The sequence below is a fragment of the Cryptomeria japonica genome, chromosome 4, assembly GCF_030272615.1.
Source record: "Cryptomeria japonica chromosome 4, Sugi_1.0, whole genome shotgun sequence".
Classification (NCBI taxonomy): Eukaryota; Viridiplantae; Streptophyta; class Pinopsida; order Cupressales; family Cupressaceae; genus Cryptomeria; species Cryptomeria japonica.
Window position 1 is genome coordinate 462,148,433 of NC_081408.1, and position 19,689 is coordinate 462,168,121.

At 38.0% G+C, this 19,689-nt stretch overlaps 1 protein-coding gene across 5 annotated transcripts in view; it reads right to left on the bottom strand.

Annotated features, from left to right (window-relative positions):
• Positions 1-14,342, bottom strand: part of LOC131077356 (endonuclease III homolog 1, chloroplastic) — a 169,638-nt gene extending 155,296 nt beyond the window's left edge. For all 5 annotated transcript variants that reach the window (XR_009372340.1, XM_059219880.1, XM_059219881.1 and 2 more), the window contains exons 1-2: positions 14,211-14,342; positions 14,059-14,129 (exon numbers count right to left, since the gene is read on the bottom strand). Coding sequence is in view for 3 of the 5 variants with exons in the window: in XM_059219880.1 (XP_059075863.1) it covers positions 14,059-14,129; positions 14,211-14,268 (129 nt within the window). In the remaining 2 variants the exon portion in view is untranslated. The remainder of the gene's footprint in view (positions 1-14,058; positions 14,130-14,210) is intronic.
• Between the last annotated feature and the right edge of the window lie 5,347 nt (positions 14,343-19,689).

Here is a 19,689-nt window from a genome sequence, read left to right on the forward strand (position 1 = left end):
CATTTTCCATCTTCGTACTATCAAATGTATCATCCATAACTTTACACACTTTCATCAATTCCTCTTCATCAAGCATTGTAGCCTCGAGAAAATTACATGTTGGAGAAAATACCTCGTAGTCCTCCATTTGCCAACGGAATAGTCCATTCAAGGAACTCGTCTCACCTTCAAAGCAATCTTCCAAGCACCCCTTCGTCATTAGGTTCCATTGTTTTTCATCTTTCATCCCAAAATCTCCACCCTCAAACTTTGAATCGGAGGATGTTAGTTCTTCACTCACCACCTAGTTCCTCAGTTCAATGACATACTGGTGCAGGAGCACCCTTACAAGCTCTTCCTCCTTCTTTGTTTTGTTGGTGTTATACTTCTTTTGAAGCCATTGTATATAAAATAAAGAGCCATGTGCTCATTGGTCATAGTTAAGGTCCTAGTTGAGGTCTTAGGGTCATAAGTCAAGATTGAGATTTTCTTGAAAATAGAGGGTATGTGTGCCTTTGAGGTGTTTAGGGGTCCTTCATAGCATGGTAGTGTCCTTAGGTTTGCCCAATGTGGGTCTAGGAGTCAAGAAAAGCAACATTGAGAAAGTTGCTCAAAAGTTGCAAAAGTTGCATGACAACTTTTAAAAGTTGTCAAGCAACTTTTTCACCTAGTGGCCAAAATTCTTAGTTTGGCGTGGACAACCCTAATATGGGCACACAGACCGAGGAGAGGGTAGTATAAGTATTTGCAAACCCTAAGTTAATGGGTTGGATGTCAGACATTGTACGGCCCAAGCAAACTGACTGACTGTGACTGCAATTTTGTTGCCAGTCAGCACAAATGGAGTAAAGGAAGAGTGTTAAAGGATTGATTTGCGAGCAAAATTGTGTGTAGTGTCTTCTATGGTGTAAATACTTTCATTTTGAGCATATAGATTAGGTTTTTATCTGGCAAGTGTGGTGTGTTTGTAAATCTTTGTAAATTGTCTTTTCTCTGTCCAGTTTTGGACTGGTTTGAATAAATGGGCTCATAACTCCATTCCCCATTGTGGAATCACCATGAAACCATGGGGAATGAGAGTACAGACCCTGTACTATAGTTCAATGCAAGCAAGGCCCTTGGAAATGCAAGGAGGCCAAACAAAGACCCACTCCTAGGCGAGACTGGACAGTGCCCGGCTAGGAAGGGTCAAGTTGCAGAGGTCTTGGAGAGCAAGGAAGGACAGAAAAGAAGGCACCCTTTGGAGGAGTTGTAGAGGGGTGAGTGAAGCAGCATTGGTGTGAAGGAGGAGCTTCCACCAATCCAAACAAGGTGGCAAGAGCAGCAAACCTACACTCTGTCCCTGGCAGGCCTAAAAACCCTCCTAAAAACCCTTAAAAACCTTAAAATCCACTTAGGGCAGTGTACAGACACTTGGAGGCCTAAAACCTGGAAAATCCTTGAGTCCTTGCCAAATGAATAGCAGGTCTTTTAGGAAGTTTCACAAGCAAGTGCATCGTTTGTGAGAGGGAGCCCTAAAGGACCGGGTAGGAGGCCTAATTGGTCAAAATCCTTGTAGCCCTATTTTGTAGGCAAAAACACAAAACAGTGAAATCGGTAAGGGGTTGAAAGCTTGAAACTTCTTGGGGGCACATGGATGGATGTAAAACATGGTTTAAGACCTGTCCTAACCTTGCTAGGACCTAGGAAGCAGTAGGACAAGCCAAGCCCTTATTAGCCATAGTAAGGGGTTTTGAGTCTCATGAGTAGGTGAGACCTTAGGAGCAGCATTGCAACTCATTGGTGGGTGGATTGGGCAAGGTCAGGGGATTCCTCAAGCAAGGGAAGTCCTAGAGACCCTAGGGTGTGAAGAGAACACCAGGTGATCCAAGGGAAGGATCCAAGAGCATAGACTAGGCTAGTCTATCCCAAACCCCATCCCATCACATACTTCCTCCCATCATTCTCGATCATGAGTGTGTTCTGCTTCCAATTATGATTTGCCTTGGTAGTAATCAACCATCCCCTCCCAAGGAGTTCATCATACACTTTCTACAACGGGATGACCACGAAATCCAAGAAAAATTGTTGTGTCCCAATCATTACTTTTTGTGCCATCAACGTTCCCAATGGCTTAATGCCATGCTGGTCGACACCTAAAAAGTGAAAGGTCAACAGCCAGAGCATTGGTCTTCCAAGGCATTTCCAAGTATCTTTTGGCAATACGTTTATTCCCAAGCCTCCATCAATGATGGTGTTTGTCAAGTTCTTCCCCATTATTTCCATCTCGACAACAGCCAACTTCCTCTTGATGCCCACCGTCAGCAATATTGGATCATTGGCCTCATTCCCTTCACGTGGTGGTTTCCTTGTCGGTTCCTCTTGTGGTTTACATTGTTTTTGGCTAACTATGTGGTCACTAACCGTTTTGGAAATTGCCACTCTCAGTTGCAGCTTAGTTTGAAGAAGTTATGTCCCCTTGATGGGTATCATTGTCTGTAGCACATGCCGAACTATGTTCTTCTCTGACTCCCACAATGACGTACTTGTAGTTCCATTGGAAGTTATTCATTCCTTCACCAACACTTGTTCTACTTCTGCTTTGGCTTCTCGAAGTCATTCCTTCTTCGTACAAGAGTCCAAGTACACCGCCTTCTTCATCTGTGCTCTCATTATTGCAAGAACTACCTCATCTTTTTTGCCAAATCCATCATATTAATACCCTTTTTCTTTGGGCAATCGATGTCTTCATGATTCCCCAGTCCACACCACTTGCACAATAATTATATATTGTCTTTCTTATTCTAGCAGTCTCTCACAAAGTGTCCCCATTCATTGCGTTGTCGGGATTGTATGATAGGATGTCCTCCGGAGTCAAACTGTATTTGATTTCACCCTCATTGGTTTTGATAACCGCCTAGCGATGCATTCTATGGTTCCGATGGAGTGTACTATCCCTGTGTGAAGAGTACTTGTGTACCATTTGTCTTCAAATTGTATGGGCACTCCTTGATTGAATGACCCAGCACTTGGCGAATCTCACAAAACATATTTCTAGGACAATTACCTTTCATGTGCCCCTCACTTTTGCATTCAGTACACTATTGATGTGTTTTTAATGACAATTCAAACACAAAATAAAATACAAAGTATCTTATCCTCTCTTGAAAAAAGACCTCTCGAATGCTAAACAATGTGATCAAACGAGACGACTCCAAGGTTCCAATAGTCAGGTCTTGACTTTATACATGTATAAACTCAATGATCGTGAAGTGATATGTTGGAATCACAAGGGGGTCTTATGTTGATACTTGAATGAATGAATGTTGTTGGAACGTGGAATTTACTTGACTTTAAAACAAAAGGCAAAAGAGATAGCGTTTAGGATGCTAGTCTAATCCTAGGAATGTAAGAGACTATGAATGATTTAGTGAAACTCAACCATGCTTTGTTTCGTCATGCAAGCAAAGCTGGTGCGATCTTCTAAGGAGAGCAAAAATGATGTTCAAATTACTACCAACGGCATAGACACCAACAATGTAATGCATATCAATGAGTGAGTAGCAATCGAAGTTGAGCTCATGTTGAGAGTTTAGTTAACCACGCAAGGTGCTTTAGACTCAGCAAAATACTAGTAGTATGAACATACGAATTTCACCACTAATCATCCACAATAGCTTCATCCATCTAATAAACATGAAAATAAATGAGAAGTAAAGACCATGCAAAAGTTGAATTGACATAGAGAATTCACCATAACTTCAATGAAAACAATATGTCTCTTACAACAAGATCTTGGCAACAATCTTTGCCTTCTCCTCCTAATCTACTCTAATTGCTAACTATTGATTGTTTCTGCTACTAACTATTATTTATTACTCCACTATTAACCTTTACAAATGAGAGATTTGAACCTTTTATAGTGTTCTCAATACAATTCAATGGCCCAGATTGATTCTCAAATCAATGGCTGAGATTACATGATAAAACCCTAATTAGGGTTTGTTACAACAAACTCCATTCTAGCCAATGAAATAATTACAATATTTGGACACATGTCCATCTTTGAATGTGAACCAATGAAATATGAGGTTAGGTATCTCGAAATTTGTGCCTCCATAGGATAAGTAAGGTACCTTGCATCTAGACATCTTGACTTGGAATCCTTTGATTGGTGGAATGATGACGGGGATGCCACCTCATCTTGCACTTGCAGTCTTGATACCTCATCATGAAGGAGTGTTGATACATTGGATAATATCTCTTGGTACTCAACATCTCCAAGCTAGGTGTGGTGTGATGATCGCATCGTCACAATCAAGTCAACCCTTTACCCTTGCTTGCCTATCTTGTCTCGATTAACCTATCCTAATCAACATGCCTTCCTGCTAGCTGACTTCTTGATGATGTTTGATCATGAATCCCCTTCACTTTGAAGTCCTTCACCTGAAGTATTTGCAATGATTCTTGGATTTCCGAAGGAAATTCAAAATTATGAACATTTTCCTCTTCACGGGCAGGTCCTGATATTGTCCTCCCTAACTCCTTCACGATGTTGAGAGCTTTGTCCTTTGCCTTGAGTGATCCACCATGCTGTACCCTAAAGTGTTGATCATTTGCAAATGTTGGCTTCCAAGCAGTATGCTGATCGCCCTGCTGCAATTGCCCAGCTGAAACTGTGAAGTCTATCATCTTGCTTGTATGACTGTTGTTCTTGAGATGTAGCCCCGTTTAACTACTTGATGCTAGCTGCGTGATGAAGTCCTTTTGATGAAGTCCTCTTGTACTCAAATTCTTGCTTCACATCTTCATGCTGTGATGTTCTTAAAGTCACCTATAGTTTACTCCTCCATCTATTGCTTGGTCACCTGCAAAACAAACAGAGATGCAATTAAACACACTTAATATATCTGATATTCTACTCTATTCTGATTTTTATGTCTGATTGTGTGATGTTCAAGGCCTGATAAGACTCTGATTAGGGTCTGGTTTCTGAATTTTGCTTCTGATTTGAACTACTCCCTTGCTGGTATTAGCTTCATTATTGCTGTGACTGCTGTTGCTATTGCTTGTATTGTCAAACAACTTGTTTCCCTTCATAGCCCACTTTTTATCCTGATGTGAAATCCTTGGATATTGATCAATTTGCTGGTGCAATTTGCTTAATATTTCATGTTTCACCTTAAGTCCCCACATGCTTTCTTGACTCCAATGCCTTAAGTAGACCCTATTTCTCGTTTCATATGCCTTGTGTGTTGGGTATTTTAACCTTTAGGTCAATCCCTATGAGCCCATACGTTTCATTTTTCAGCCTTCGTGCTTTATTTAGGTTCGACCTTATGTTTAGTCCTCCTTATGCTTCATCCTTAAGATTTGCATGTTACATGTTGAGTCCCAACTAGGATCCACATGTCTTCTACCTGCCTTATCCTTCCATACGCTTTAAATTAAGGTCCCCTTGTTTAGACCCACACAATTTGCTTTAGGATCACCCTGCTTAACACATTTCAATCCAATCCCCTTTATCTCCATGCTTCAGTTAGGCCAAGGTTTAAATTAGAATCTACATGCCTCATTTAGGTCTAGCCCTTACGCGCTTGAAATAGGATCTCCCCTATGCCACACACTTGACTTAGGTCAAGACCTTATGCTACTTAGGTCTTCTCCACACGTTTTAATACATTCCTCAATATAGGTCGCTCCATCTAATTGAAATCTTCTTGTACGTTTGGCACTTTAGGATCACATTAAAATTTTGACCTATATTTGAGGGCATATATTTCATGCTTAAGTCTACACTCCTTTGTTTGGGTCAAGACCTATCATCAACATGTTTTCTTTTGATGCCTCTTAGCCCCCATGTTGCACTTTGGGTCCACACATTTCACCTTAAGTCTTGACCTATCCACTCTCACCACACACCTCAAATTAGGGCCTCTTAATTGCATTTTAGGCCTTGATGCTTGACCTTAGGCCTGCCCTATTTGCTTGTGCAGATTTTCTACCTCTAATTGCACAAAGGGAAGCGCATTTTGCATGTTGATTTGCACAAATTGCTTATGGGAGGGTGCAAATTCATCATGCATCTATACAAACTTGTCAAGGGGAGGCACATTTTCTAGGGTTGTTTGCACAACTTCTCTTGCTTAGGCGCCTTCTCATGGGTCATTTGCACAAATTATCTTGCTTAAGCGCCTTTTCATGGGTCATTTGCACAACTTTGCTTCTGGTGAGCAAGCTAATATCAAGACCACAACTTGAGCAAAAATTTGACTTTATCAAATTTCGTTTTCGCACCCCAATTCATCAATCTTGATCACTTATCTAACATTTCCCTAGGTTATCATCATGGTCTTTGCCTCTCTAGCATGGGCGCAAATCCTAGGTTCAATTACACAAATCTTGAAGGAGGGCGCAAAATGAGGGTTCATTGGCACAAATTGCTCATGGTGAGCAAGCCTCTATCAATACCATGACCTAGGCAATATCATGACTTAGTCAAAATTTTCGTTTTCAAGCTTTCATGAGTTCATCACCTCCTTTCTTCATCGTTTGGATGTATTTTATCATTGGAAGACGATTCTTGACAACCATGCCTCATTCCTAACCTTTGCTATCCTAAAACCCTAGGACCTATTCATGCTTACAACTGAGATACTGGCTCACAAGACTTAGCTCCTCTCATCAAAAGGCTAAAAGACTTAGAGACTGACACTAAGCCAAGACAACAACACTAAAACCCTATGCCTAAAGCAAAAAAAGTGGGGTCCCCATTTGCAATGGGGCGATGTGTGAAAACGTCAAAACATACACCATAGTTCATTACTTTCTTTATCGGTTCCTTTCTCTACCTTCAATTCTTTCATCATTCTCATCAAATCTCATCATAGGGCCTAAACCGTTTTGGATTTCTTCATTGCTACTACCTTTGATGCTCTTGTCATTGTCAGCCTTCCTCTTCCCTCAAGAGGATGTTTTGTTTACACTCTCAATGTCCATTGCCCAATTGTAAGCATCAACGTACAAGGACAAAGGCACTACTTTCATCTTCTTGCGTAGCGAGGGGATTAGTCCCTCAATGAACCACCTCTTCTTCAACCTATTGGCGGGCTAGTTCTCAATCTTACTCAGCAACTCCTTGACCCTATGATTGTGTGCTCATACGTTCTCATGCTTCCCTTGTTTGGTATTGTGGATTTTAGTAACAATGTCATTGTCGTCCCTCACGAGTTTAAATTCCTCCTAGAATGCCTTCTTTAGGCTATCTCACTACTCTGTGTTTATCTTCCAACTCTGAAAACCAATCAATGGCTATTCCTCGTAACATTGCGGGAAACACCTTCAACCAATAGTCTTTATCTAACTAGCTGCTTGCCAACCAAATGGTTTCGCACATCTTGCAATGCTGCATAGGATCCTCTGACCCATTCCCCGTGAACTTCGGCAATTTTTGTCAATCCACATTCGGACTTGTCAAAGGAGTCACCATCTTTCTCGCCTACTTACTCCCTTGTATGTCAGACCTGGGTGGGTTGTTCCGATGCTTTCCGAACACTCTCGACCACGCGCGCATACTCTACAAGTCTACCTCTGGCCTTCCCAACACTTTGAATACTTCCAGGCTCTAACTCGTTCCTATGCTCTCTCTATCTGAGGGTCTACAGTTTGGATCCTCCAATTCTCGTTTCCCTTGAGATGGATAGACAACGGGATATGCCTATGAGTTCAAGATTTCCCTCTTTGTTTGACGTTGATTGTACGAGCGGACGATTTGATTGTCCAAATAGATTTTCCTCAAATATTTCTTGTAATCTTCTTCTTCGTTCTCTTTGTTCTACGATCCTTAAAGATTGCCCGATAGCTTGGTCTTGACCACCCTGTGGCCTCTTCTCGTCATTATTGGGGTCTAAGGGCATGAATCTCTCAAGGCTGACCCAATTTCATTTAAGACAACTCCGTTGAATGTAAACTACTATATTTGGTAATTAAATAAGGAAGTAATAATACAGATGACAATGCCTACCAAACACAGGAGTAAAATATATCTTTATTTGCACATGAAATAATTACAAAGAAGAAGAGACCAGAGATGGTCGGCCAAGGATTACAATCGATCCGACTATATCTTACTACCTTCGTTGACGATACACAACATATTTAAAGGACTCAATGATTGCCATGAGGAACACAATCGTCAACCAACTGACACATTAACTACCCGAAAGTGACAACAAACTTAATTTGGACAATTAATAAATTGTCGAACAACCAATATTATCAAACATAACAATAGGCATTTTATGTCGACTACAAATGTTCTATTTCAGAGCCTTCATAGCATTTTGATGTCTACATCAAATCTCTAGCCTGAGGTGCTCCGCTATTTGCAATAATCAAGTCCACAAAAGAGATGGCACCATATATGTATAAAGCCATGAAGGGTGTCATGCCAATGCTGATCTGATAAGTGGTGCCATAGCAACGCTCACCCAAATACAACCATTTGACCCAAGCCTTCTGATGACCGGCTATATAATTCCTTGAGTACCCCTCAACCCACTTGTTTAATGTTTTTATATATCTATCTGTCTCTAGGTGACAGCTTGTGCTCAAGATCAACTATATACCTGCCAATCTGAAGAGCTCCTAACAAAACGCACTAAGAAATTTTTTGTCCCAGTCACTAACAATGTTTCTAGGCAATCCATGGAGCCTAAATACCTCTCTGAAAAACAAATCTACCACCTGTGGTGCCTTATAATTTGATGATATGGCAAAAAATTGTGCATACTTCAACCTATCCACCACCACATAAGTGCAATCCCTACCCTACACCTTAGGAAGCCCTGTGATGAAATCCATTGATATACTCTCTCACTTCTGATCAAAGATAAGTAGGGGCTACAATAAAAGTGCTGGAAAAGTATGTTCAAATTTATTTTGCTGGCAAACAACACACTCCCAAATGTGCCAGAGAACATTACCCTTCAACCATTTCCAAGCAAACCTCTCCCTCACCTACCTGTAAGTTTTGAAGTGTCACTACTGGCCTACTAGTGGACTATTCATGAACACACTCCAAAATCTGCCAAAGAACATTACCCTTAAACCCTTTCCAAGAAAACCTCTTGCTTGCCTACCTGTAAGTTTTGAAGTATCCCTACTAGCCTGCTAGTGGAGTTCATGAACAGCCCTAATAATCTTTTCCTTCATTTTTTATTTAGGAATCAGATAGATTACGTCTTTGTAGGGGATGAAGTCATCAATTACCTTATACCAATCATCTTGAATCTTTCCATCCATAATCTCACAAGAAAAAGTGTTCTTAAAATACTCAATTAAAAGATGGGACTTCCAGTATGCTAAAATCTCAGACATAGAACACAGTGGGTTTCCTAAACAAAGCATCTACTGCTACATTTTTCTTCCAATTCACATACTCGCTATCAAAATCATAAGCATGTAATTTGCTTTACCCACTTTTGTTGCCTCTCATTCAAGTCCATCTACCAAAGGAAGTATTTCAAACTATTGTGATCAGTCCTTACTAAAAACTTCCCACTGACCAAATATTGTCTAAACCAGCCAAGGAATGCATTATTGCGAGCATCTCCTCATCATATGTAGAGTAATGTCTCCCAACATCCTTGAGTTTTCTTCTTTCCTAGGTTATGAGGTGCTTATTCTGCATAAACACAACTCTAATCCCCTCTCTTGAAGTACCACAGTCAAGCACAAAAGGCTGAGAGAAATCAGGAAGTGCCAAAACAAGACAAATGCTCATTACCTCCTTCAGATGATCAAACACCTGCTGAGTTGAATCTGACCATGTGAATGATCCTTTCTTTGTCAAATCTATTAGGGGTGTAATGAGTTGTGAAACCCCTTCATGAACCTCCTATAATAACTACACAATCCAAGAAAACCTCTCAAACATGTCATAGTCTGTAATGTCCCCACTCTGGAATAGAATTTAATAATAAATAATAATAAAATTAAAATATTAAAATTAAATTAAAATTAAAATATAAAAGAATATATTAAAATATAAAAGAATATAACTAAATATAATTAAAATTTAATTAAGTTAATGAAGGGTCAAAAGACATGGAATGAAAAGTTGCGACTCCCTCAAACATGAGATATAAAGGGGAAAATACAACTCATTTGAAGGGAGGATAATTTTGGCAATTAGAATGCAGATCTGATTTAAATAAGAAGGGCATATCTGATTGTGAAAGGTTGTGCCCCTTTCAAAGGGCAGAAATAATGAAGAGTTGCACTCTTTCAAAGAGTGCCAATAGTGAAAGGGCGTGTATCTTGCCAAAGGGCATACATGATGAAGAGGTGTGACCCCTCCCTCACATTGAGCGATATAAAGGAAAGGAGTCAAACGCATCTAGTGGGATCACCACCGACCAGATCAGATCAGAACCGTTATGAAGTTACAGACAGAGAATGAATCTGCACTAAAATCTTAAGGAATAAGAATCAAAGGATGAAGAACATCGAAGAAAGCATATTGAACTCACAGCAAGTAAGGAACTCTCTGTCATATCCATGTTTAAGACATTAAGACATTCTGGTACGTGATCCTGTGCACAATATTTCTACAGCATTTTTTGCATACTAATGTCTGATAACAGTCCACTGTTATGTACATTTACACAACATACTTTAGAGTCGTTTATGGTTATATATTCTGGAAAAAGTGATGAAATATGATGCTTTGCATATATATATATATATATATATTATATTCTGGTTGTTATTATCAGACATGGTAGAAGAAGAATGATTGCGATAGGGAGAATGGCATTGAGGGTCAGCTCTAAGCACGCCACCTCATATGTATGGCAGAGTTCACATGAGGCCAAAGGGGGGTGAAGGTGCTCTGCCTTTGGGCTTAGGAGGGTTAGACTTAGGACACCCTATTGAGGCAATCTCCATCCTCTCTATCATGATGATGATGATGATTCATATGAGTAGAAGAAGGTGACTCGACAGAGGGAGAACCGCTGTCCAGGCACCCTCTCAGATAGAGGGAGAACCGTCATTAAGGCACCCTCACCAAATGGCTTGATTAGGGAGAACCATTGCTAAGGCACCCTATCAAGATAATTAAGATTCCTGTAGTTATGATCCAGAACTTTCTAATTCCTACATTACAGTTCTGTTTGCATAATTGTTTAAGTTTCATTATAGTAAATTGCAGTTCAACTGATTCATAAATCATAGTTATTTCTACCAAGAAGATAATGAGATTCCCTTCGTAAAACCCTCTTGACAGCTGAGAAATTATAATCTAGGGCAGAATAGAATAATTTAGGAAGAGGGACGTTACATAGTCTTTGGTGGAGACCAATCAAGGATGGCCTGAATTTTCTCCTAATCCACCTTAACCCCATTGGCGCCAATCACATGACCCAAGTATAGCACCTCTATCATCCCAAATTCACGTTTAGATACCTTAGCAAGCAAGGACTATGCCTCCATGATACCTAGAACCTCATCAATATGTTAAAGGTGATCTTCCCAATTTTCTTGTATATCAAAATATCATCAAAGAACACTAGCACAAACTTCTACAATGGCATATTGAATACGTGGTTCATGCAAGACTAAAAAGTAGGAGGAGAGTTGGTCCAATGGGCATAACCAAAAATTTGTAGTGTCCATAGTGGCATTTCAAAGTTGTCGTATGTGTATCCCCTTCCCGCACTCTAATTTGATCATACCCAAACCAAAGATCAATCTTAGATAAGTAGACTGCACCATTAAGTTCATTGATGAGCTTGTCGATCCTGGGATTCAGATACCGGTTTTTAATTATTTCTTATTGAGTGTCTAGTAATCAGTGCACATCCTCATTGTCTCATCCTTCTTCTTGACCAGCACTACAAAGGAAGCAAAAGGACTCAAATTGGGCCTAATGTGCTCCATATCAAGCAGCTCTCAAATTGCCTTTTCTATCTCCTCTGTGTGCCTCTTTGGGTGACAATAAGGAGTGGTAATCACTGGCTTAGCTCCCTCCTCGAGCTCAATTACATGCTCACATCCTCTAACCGATGGTCTACCAAAAGGAATATCGCTGAAAAATTCACTATGCTTGTCCAAAATACACTAAATAGCCACATGATATGTCTTCCTTTTATCCAAAGGATCCTTATAGAAATGAAGCATTAGGTTGCCCAAGCAAAATCACCATATTGAAAAATGCTTTCCATCCTCTTCGTTGTGACGATCCTGGGTGCACCATTTGACATGCCACCAAGAACCACTTTCTTCCCATCAACTTTGAACTTCAGCTCCATGGTCTGAAAGTTTTGAGAATACTTGCCCAATGAAGTGCAACCATTGGACTCCCGAAACAACATTAGTCTCCCCAATGCCTACCACATAAAAGTCATCTATCACTATGTAGTTACCCAAGACAATGCTCAACTAGGGAATCGTCTTGGTGAAAGTCATGGTAAACCCATCTACCACCACTACACTAAAGCCCTCATATTCCCTCTTCTTTGCATCTCCAAATTTTGATACCCAAGAGCAACTATATAGACTCCTGTTGAGTTGTGACCCCAAGCAAGGACATCCAAGTCCTCTAAGGAACTATAGGGTCTCTCAGCCAAAATTGAAGCCAAAGTATCCCTGTCTTCCAAAGAGCCCCCTTTGGCCAGCTCAAAGGCCCTCTTCATCTAAGGACTGTTGATCTTCATAGAGAAGAGTGGTACTTAAAATCAGCAACCTTGGACCACCCTAGCTGCTTCCAACTTTAACATGCATAAGTTCTAACAATTTAACTGTTGTTCATTAAATTATCAATCAAATCCACATCAGACATGGTATTTGTAGCTTGTAAATTAAGAGACATCACATAGATAACAATCACATGGTAGAAAGCCCCGAAGCATGACATTGAAACCATTGGGGATGTATATACGAGAGAGAATGAGGTGGTTGACACTACGTGATCTAATTGCAGTTATTTGGTTTTACCACTAGCCTAACATGCCATTTTGTCAAAAACATTTGTACACGAGCCAGCCCAAGTGGCAAGACGTTCAAATCCCCAACTGCATATCTAATGTATCATTCGTTCTCTACGCTATTAGAACTGGAAATGAGAACCAGGGGAGCTTCTATTATAATCATAAGTGCTAAACCCTTTCTTATTATTGGTTGTTCTATTGTAAGTATAGCTGGAAAACTTAAAGAGATGAAAATTTTCTTATGCATAACACCAAAACACCCGGGACATTTGTACCAGAGAGTGAGATGTCAATAGTATATGATCTAATAGCAGTTATTTGGTTTGTACCACCGATATACTATGGTATTTTGCCAGAACATTTTTACACTGGCTTTCTCCCAAGTGGCAAGATGTTCAACCCCCGACTACAAATCTAACGTTTCATTCATTCTCTATACTATAAGAGATGGAAGTGAAAATTGAAGAAGCTTTTATTGTAATCCTACGTCCTGAACTGTATCTTATTCTTAGTTGTTCTATTGTAATATATAGTTGGAAAAAGTTAAGGGGATGGAAATTTTCTTATGCAAAGATAAAATAGTGATATTTTTTTCCAATTTTCCAACTGAAAATTAAGGATAAAATTGTAGCGTATACTATAAAAATTTTAAAAGAAAAACATCTAAAAAAGCAGTGGTGTAATTGCAATTTGGAGCACTTGTAAGAGCATGGCCCATGTTCATACCCACCTCACTGCAATAAGGCTGCCCTAATATTACAGTGTGAACCCAGCTTATCCACACCACATCACCACAAGAAAGCTACCCATTTATTAAGAATTAAAGGAATGTGACCCAAGATTAACCCACTCGTATTAATGTAGCAACGATCCGACACAAAATTACAAAAGATAGAAATATCATATAAAACATAAAACATTAAATGTAACTTGTACAAGAAGCATATTCTTCAGGAAACTTTAAACTTCTTGCAGTTAATAATAACTAAACAAAAATTACAAATTACAAAACAAGAAGAAAACCCCAGTGCTGAGTCAAGTGGCAAGGTCGAGTCTTTGCGAAAAGTAATAAAAACCAAAAAAAAAGAAATTGTAATACTATTCCAACCTGATTTTGCAGAAATTGGATGTTCAAATCTTCCGTTTGAGCTCGCTGAGGAGGTTGACTGCCCTTGCAAACTGCAAATTGAAGTACATATATAATTAGTATGAGAAATAATAATCATACAAAGTAGAAGAAGTGTGATTAGTGCTATCCACCTTCATCATTACTATTCTGCGCAACATTGCGGTGAGCGGAATGTTTGTTCCGCTGCATGGTTAGGCTCGGGATATCAGTCCAGCTTAATGAACGTTGCGAGCCTCCAAAAACATTCCGCTCACCGCAATGTAGAGGTAAAATTTGCATACCTGTGCCATTCTTGTGTTCATTTTGATGTAGTATTTCAAATGCCATTTATATATTAACAAGGGACGTTGTTTGGTTTTAAAAAGTTTAAAATAATAATTATATTTCCATATAACAAAAGGTAAATTTATATTAGAAGTTCTGAGAAACAAGGTTTCATTGCAGCATGGTTCCTTTCAAATGTTGGGAAAACTATTTTGTGTTTTGGAAAGTAGAAAATATGAGAAAAGTATTGGTCGGTTTCAATTGTAATTTGTCATTATATTATTTAACATTTTTAAAATCAAGAATACTAATATAGATTGCTTAAATCAATGAAAACAACTTTAAAATTGTGTATTAGTTGTGGGTGTTTGTAGTGCATTTGGGAAGTATGAAGAGTTCCTAGTGAACTAGAAACTTGATAATTTCGATTTGACTATAAAAACCATATAATATTATGCTAATTGTTATTTTTGTATGTGAATTGTATATTTGGTACAATTGTATTTTTTTAATGTTTCAAAATGGTGCATTTAAATAGGCAATACCATGCATAAGAAGAAGATAGATGATAAAGAATACTAAGGGAACATGTAATTCAAAGTGTCATGGGAAACCTAAAGTAAAGTATTATAATTGTGGTAAAAACGGGGGATAACACTCAATTGGTAAGCCACATATGAACTAATATTATCCAAGAGCAAAAGAGGGAATTGTATCTCATCTAGTAATATCACAATCGTTTTAGAATCAAAAGTCTTATAATGGGTGATGTGTGAACTTAGATACAATTTATATTCACTAATTTATAGAATCTCATCATATATAGAAATATAATTAGCAAGAAAGATTTCACATGTAAGAATGAATCACTGGAGGATAGTTAGGGGTAATACTAGCACTTGCACCAAAAGGAAGTGCAATGGTTACACTAATAGTAAGATATATGTTTAATAATAAATTAGAAGGTACAAATCATAGAAATGGTGATAATAATTTATAGTATGTCATAAAAAACATAACTCAACAATTAGGGTTAGGGTTAAAGTTAAAATTAAGGTTAGAGTTAGGGTTTGGTTAGGATTAAGCTCAAGGTTATGGTTAAAAATTGATTCAAGGTTATTGTTAGGTTTAGGCTTTGAATTAGGTTCAAGGGTTGGGGCTAGGGTATGGTCGGGATTATGAACATGGTTAGGATTGCAAATAGAACCATAACCTTAATCACATCCTAATCCTAATATAACATTATTTTAACTCTTACCATAATATTGACCCTAACCACTAATACTAATTGAATCCTAACCCTGACATTATATCTAACCCTAATTTAAATCTTAGGAATTCCAACTCCAATCCTAATGGAACTCTAATCCTGATTCAATTGTAACCTTGATCCCAAGCTTTATCTGAGAATGGTAATCATGCACTTGAATCTAACAATAACTCTAACCCTAGTTGAGCCCCAATACTAACTCTAACCTAAGTTTTATCTTAGAATCAAAAGCTTAATTATAACCAAAGTTTAATCCTAACCTTAAGCTAACCTTAACCCTGACCCTAACTACAATTAAAGATGGCACGTATTGTTTAATTTTGATATATATTATTTAATATTTACATTAAATTGAGGATTATAGTTCAATTCATAAAAAATGGTATTCTACATATTATAATAAAAAAAAATTATAAAAAAATTAATCATTTTTTATTACAAAAAGTTTTTAAATCATTTAAATTTTCAATATTTAAAAAAAAATCGTTATTCTGTAGTACTATTAAATACAACATATAAATCTAAAAAGTAAAGATTCTATTCATCCAAAAAAATTAATAATCAACTTGCATAATTTGTTTTAAGTATAAAAACTATAAAAGTCAAGTTAAATAATAATAATAATAATAATAATAATATATGGGGATGACCTCGCAACGTGACGATAAGTCATGAGCCATGTTCATAGTGTAGTCACAATTTCAAAACTCATGCCTTTCATCTCAAAGGAGCCACCGATAAGGCTCATGCTAACAGAAAGGAGGCACAGACGATGGCATGGAAGGATTGGATTGATTGCCATTAATTCTCAGAGCCTTCCAATCACTATTCTTCAGTTTCACTGTCAAGGAGTCTCTATTTCATTATTATTTTGTCGATCATTCTTTCATTTGAGTTGCACTACAACCTTGTCCCTGGATTCTTCATAATGGTATACTATTGCATCATTTCTATTTGAGATTCCTCTCTAGGTATGCAGCACCATCACACCTATTTACCTTTGTATGACTGCATCTCTTGATGATTTCTTGATGATTATAACAATAAAATTCAGGTATATATATTATCATTGTGTTGCTCTAAACACCTTGGATCATTTGCCTGCCTTCAAGACATCCTCAATGACCGTAACATGTATACCATAGTGATTGTAATGCCCTGCATATACACTTTGTTAGCCCCTTTTGCTCACTATTTGGACTGTCAACTACTGTCATGAATGCATATTGATCATGCTCTCTATTGTGTGTTTGGTTTTATGACTATGAGGTTGCTAGGTCTGTGAAATGAGGCTTTATCATGATTATTATTGTTTGAATACTGCAACAAGCCTTTGAATTTAGATCTTCCCCTCATGAAATGTCATCACTAACATGATATTGTCTCCTAGGTATCTTTGGAACACTATTGTTGTCTCATCATAAGTCCTTGGTAATATCATTATGACATGAGGGCGTGGGTGTCTAATTGTATCTGTACTACCAAAACAGACCCTTGACTATCTCATGGCTTGTTGTGACTATCAAACATGTTTGGGGTACCTTGCCCTTGTAATCTAATGTTGTTGTGAGGGTTCTTAGATAGGCTTGTTATCACTGCTTTTTGACACTGAGTTGAAAATCACTATACTCTTGCTTCCTCACTGTCCATGATTAGATTTGTATGAAATCTATACTGTTGCAAATGTGGAAACCTTATACCTTTGTTTTACAACATGTATCTGCACATGGTCTTTACAGAACATGGATACCTAATTGTTCCTCATTCAAATCATTGTGTGCTATTATGAAATTCATGAGTTGCATTTTGAATGATCTAATTTTCTCTTTTGATTGTGTCGTCATGTGCTTATTGTTATAATGTCTTTGGATTTGCACAATTAAAGGTGATTGTAGCTACAATAACACTTGTGTAGAGCAGTAGTTTTCTTTGATTGAAGTGTCGAGGTTTTGCCTTGGTACACAATGGTCATCAGAGCATTATGATTGCTCTGAATAACTATCTGTCCCAAGACAAAATCTCAACACCTCTTTGGGACACCATTGATCTGAACATTTAGTATGCATCTTTGTCCTCTTTGCTATTATTAATGAGCTAGGCTCAACTATTGTGGGAGTCGCATTTTACACCACTCATGTAAAACTGATAAACAACCATGTCACTTTCATGTATCTACACATGAAGCAAACAAGCTAGACAAAAATAGTGCATATTTGATTTCTCCTCAATGATTTGATCTAATATTTATTTTCCTGAGTTTATATGTTGTACTAGTTGTTGTGATGCACATGGATGGATTACGTGTTTTCATATTCATGTTCATATAAAGAATGACGACTCTTCATTGCTCTAACACATTTTCTCAAATGCAAGTACTCATGAGCAGTGAGGAGGCAACACACCAGATGCAAGCTGGGAATCCCAGAGCCAAATAGAGAGGACTCGTCATTCAGACAATGATGAGTCACCCTTCTTTTTGTGCATTTACATTTATCTCTTTTTGCATTTGCAAATATATATTATGTTCTTCATTTGCACCAATATCAGTCAGTCTCATGGCTTGTGTGAGACATTGTGCATTCATATTAATAAAGATTACTTTTTATAAAATATGTGTTCTCTCTCAATTTCATATGCATCAGCATAATTAGAAATGATAATGTAATCTTTTTGTTCTTTCCTTTTAAAAGTTCATGAATGTAATACAACAGAATAAAAATGTACCTTTTTGTTTGTAAAAACATAAAAGCTCTACCTTATTGAGCTTGTAGCAAAAATAGGTAACATTGTTGGCGACATCTGCTATATGTTTGCCTGTTAAACATCTTGACCAGCTTCCTAAGAGTTTCCATTGGGTACAGAGTCACTATAGCTTTTAGAAAACTGAAAAACACATCTCACAACACTGCAAAACTCTCCTTCTCTCTCAAAACTTGTCCTAACCTATTGAGTACAAGTGTGTGATTTATGGCAGTGAACTTAACACCTCACTATCATGAATTATACATGTGTAATTGACAAATTAGGACCAGGGAACAACAAAACCTCTTGAAACACTGTTGGAATCTATTTTAGCTATATGAAGGAGTTGTTTCTTGTTTGTGACAAGGAATGCATAAATTATTTGTTTCGTATAATGAATACCTCACTCTTATAACTAAGATAAATTATAGCAGCAAAAACCATAAGCAGAAACATTCTTGAAACTCCTTCAGAACTGTGCACAAAGCACTTAGGGAAAACAAAACTGCAACTAACTTCCTTGCGAAAGCACTTATTGACAACTGGAAACTACTGAAATATGTACAGATTTTAGGTATACCTTAAAAGCAATTCTTGAGGTGAATCCCATTGACTGGGATTGGTTCCACTTCACCATCCAAGTTAGACAGTTGGAAGGCAGTGTGTTGTTTGCACTCAGAAATCATGTAAGGCCCACTCCAAAAAGCATCAAACTTTGTATGCTTACGTGGCCTGCTCTTGAATTCATCCCATTTCAAGACAATGTCTCCTTCTTTGAATACTCTAGGAGCTTCTCTTTTATCAAATGGTCTTTTCATTTGATCTTTGTGACGCTCAATCTTTCTCATTGCTTCATTTCTAACTTCTTCTGGCTCAACCAGTTGAGCCAATCTCGTTGTCATGGGCTCTTATTCAATCATATCCATTTGGTTAGCTAGATCAAGGATTGGGATTTCAAGTGAAATGGGAAGCCTTGCATCTTTTCCATACACAAGCATGTATGGTGACACTCCAGTGGATCTCTTTGGCGGAATTCTATCAGCCCATAAGGCCGATTTCAGCTTGGTATGCCAAGCTCTCTGATTTCCTTCCATGGTTCTTTTAATGATCCTTAACAGGTTCTTATTTGTGGACTCAACCTATCCATTGCCTTGAGGGTAATAGCTAGATGAAGTGTTGAGATAAACACCATTTTTAACAGCCTAATCAGATATCCTACTTCCTACAAAGGCAAGAGCATCATCTGATACTATTGATTCTAGAACACCAAACCTGGTTATCAAGTCTTCATAAAAGTTAAGTACAATTGTCTCATTTGCTTATTTGAGTGCCAC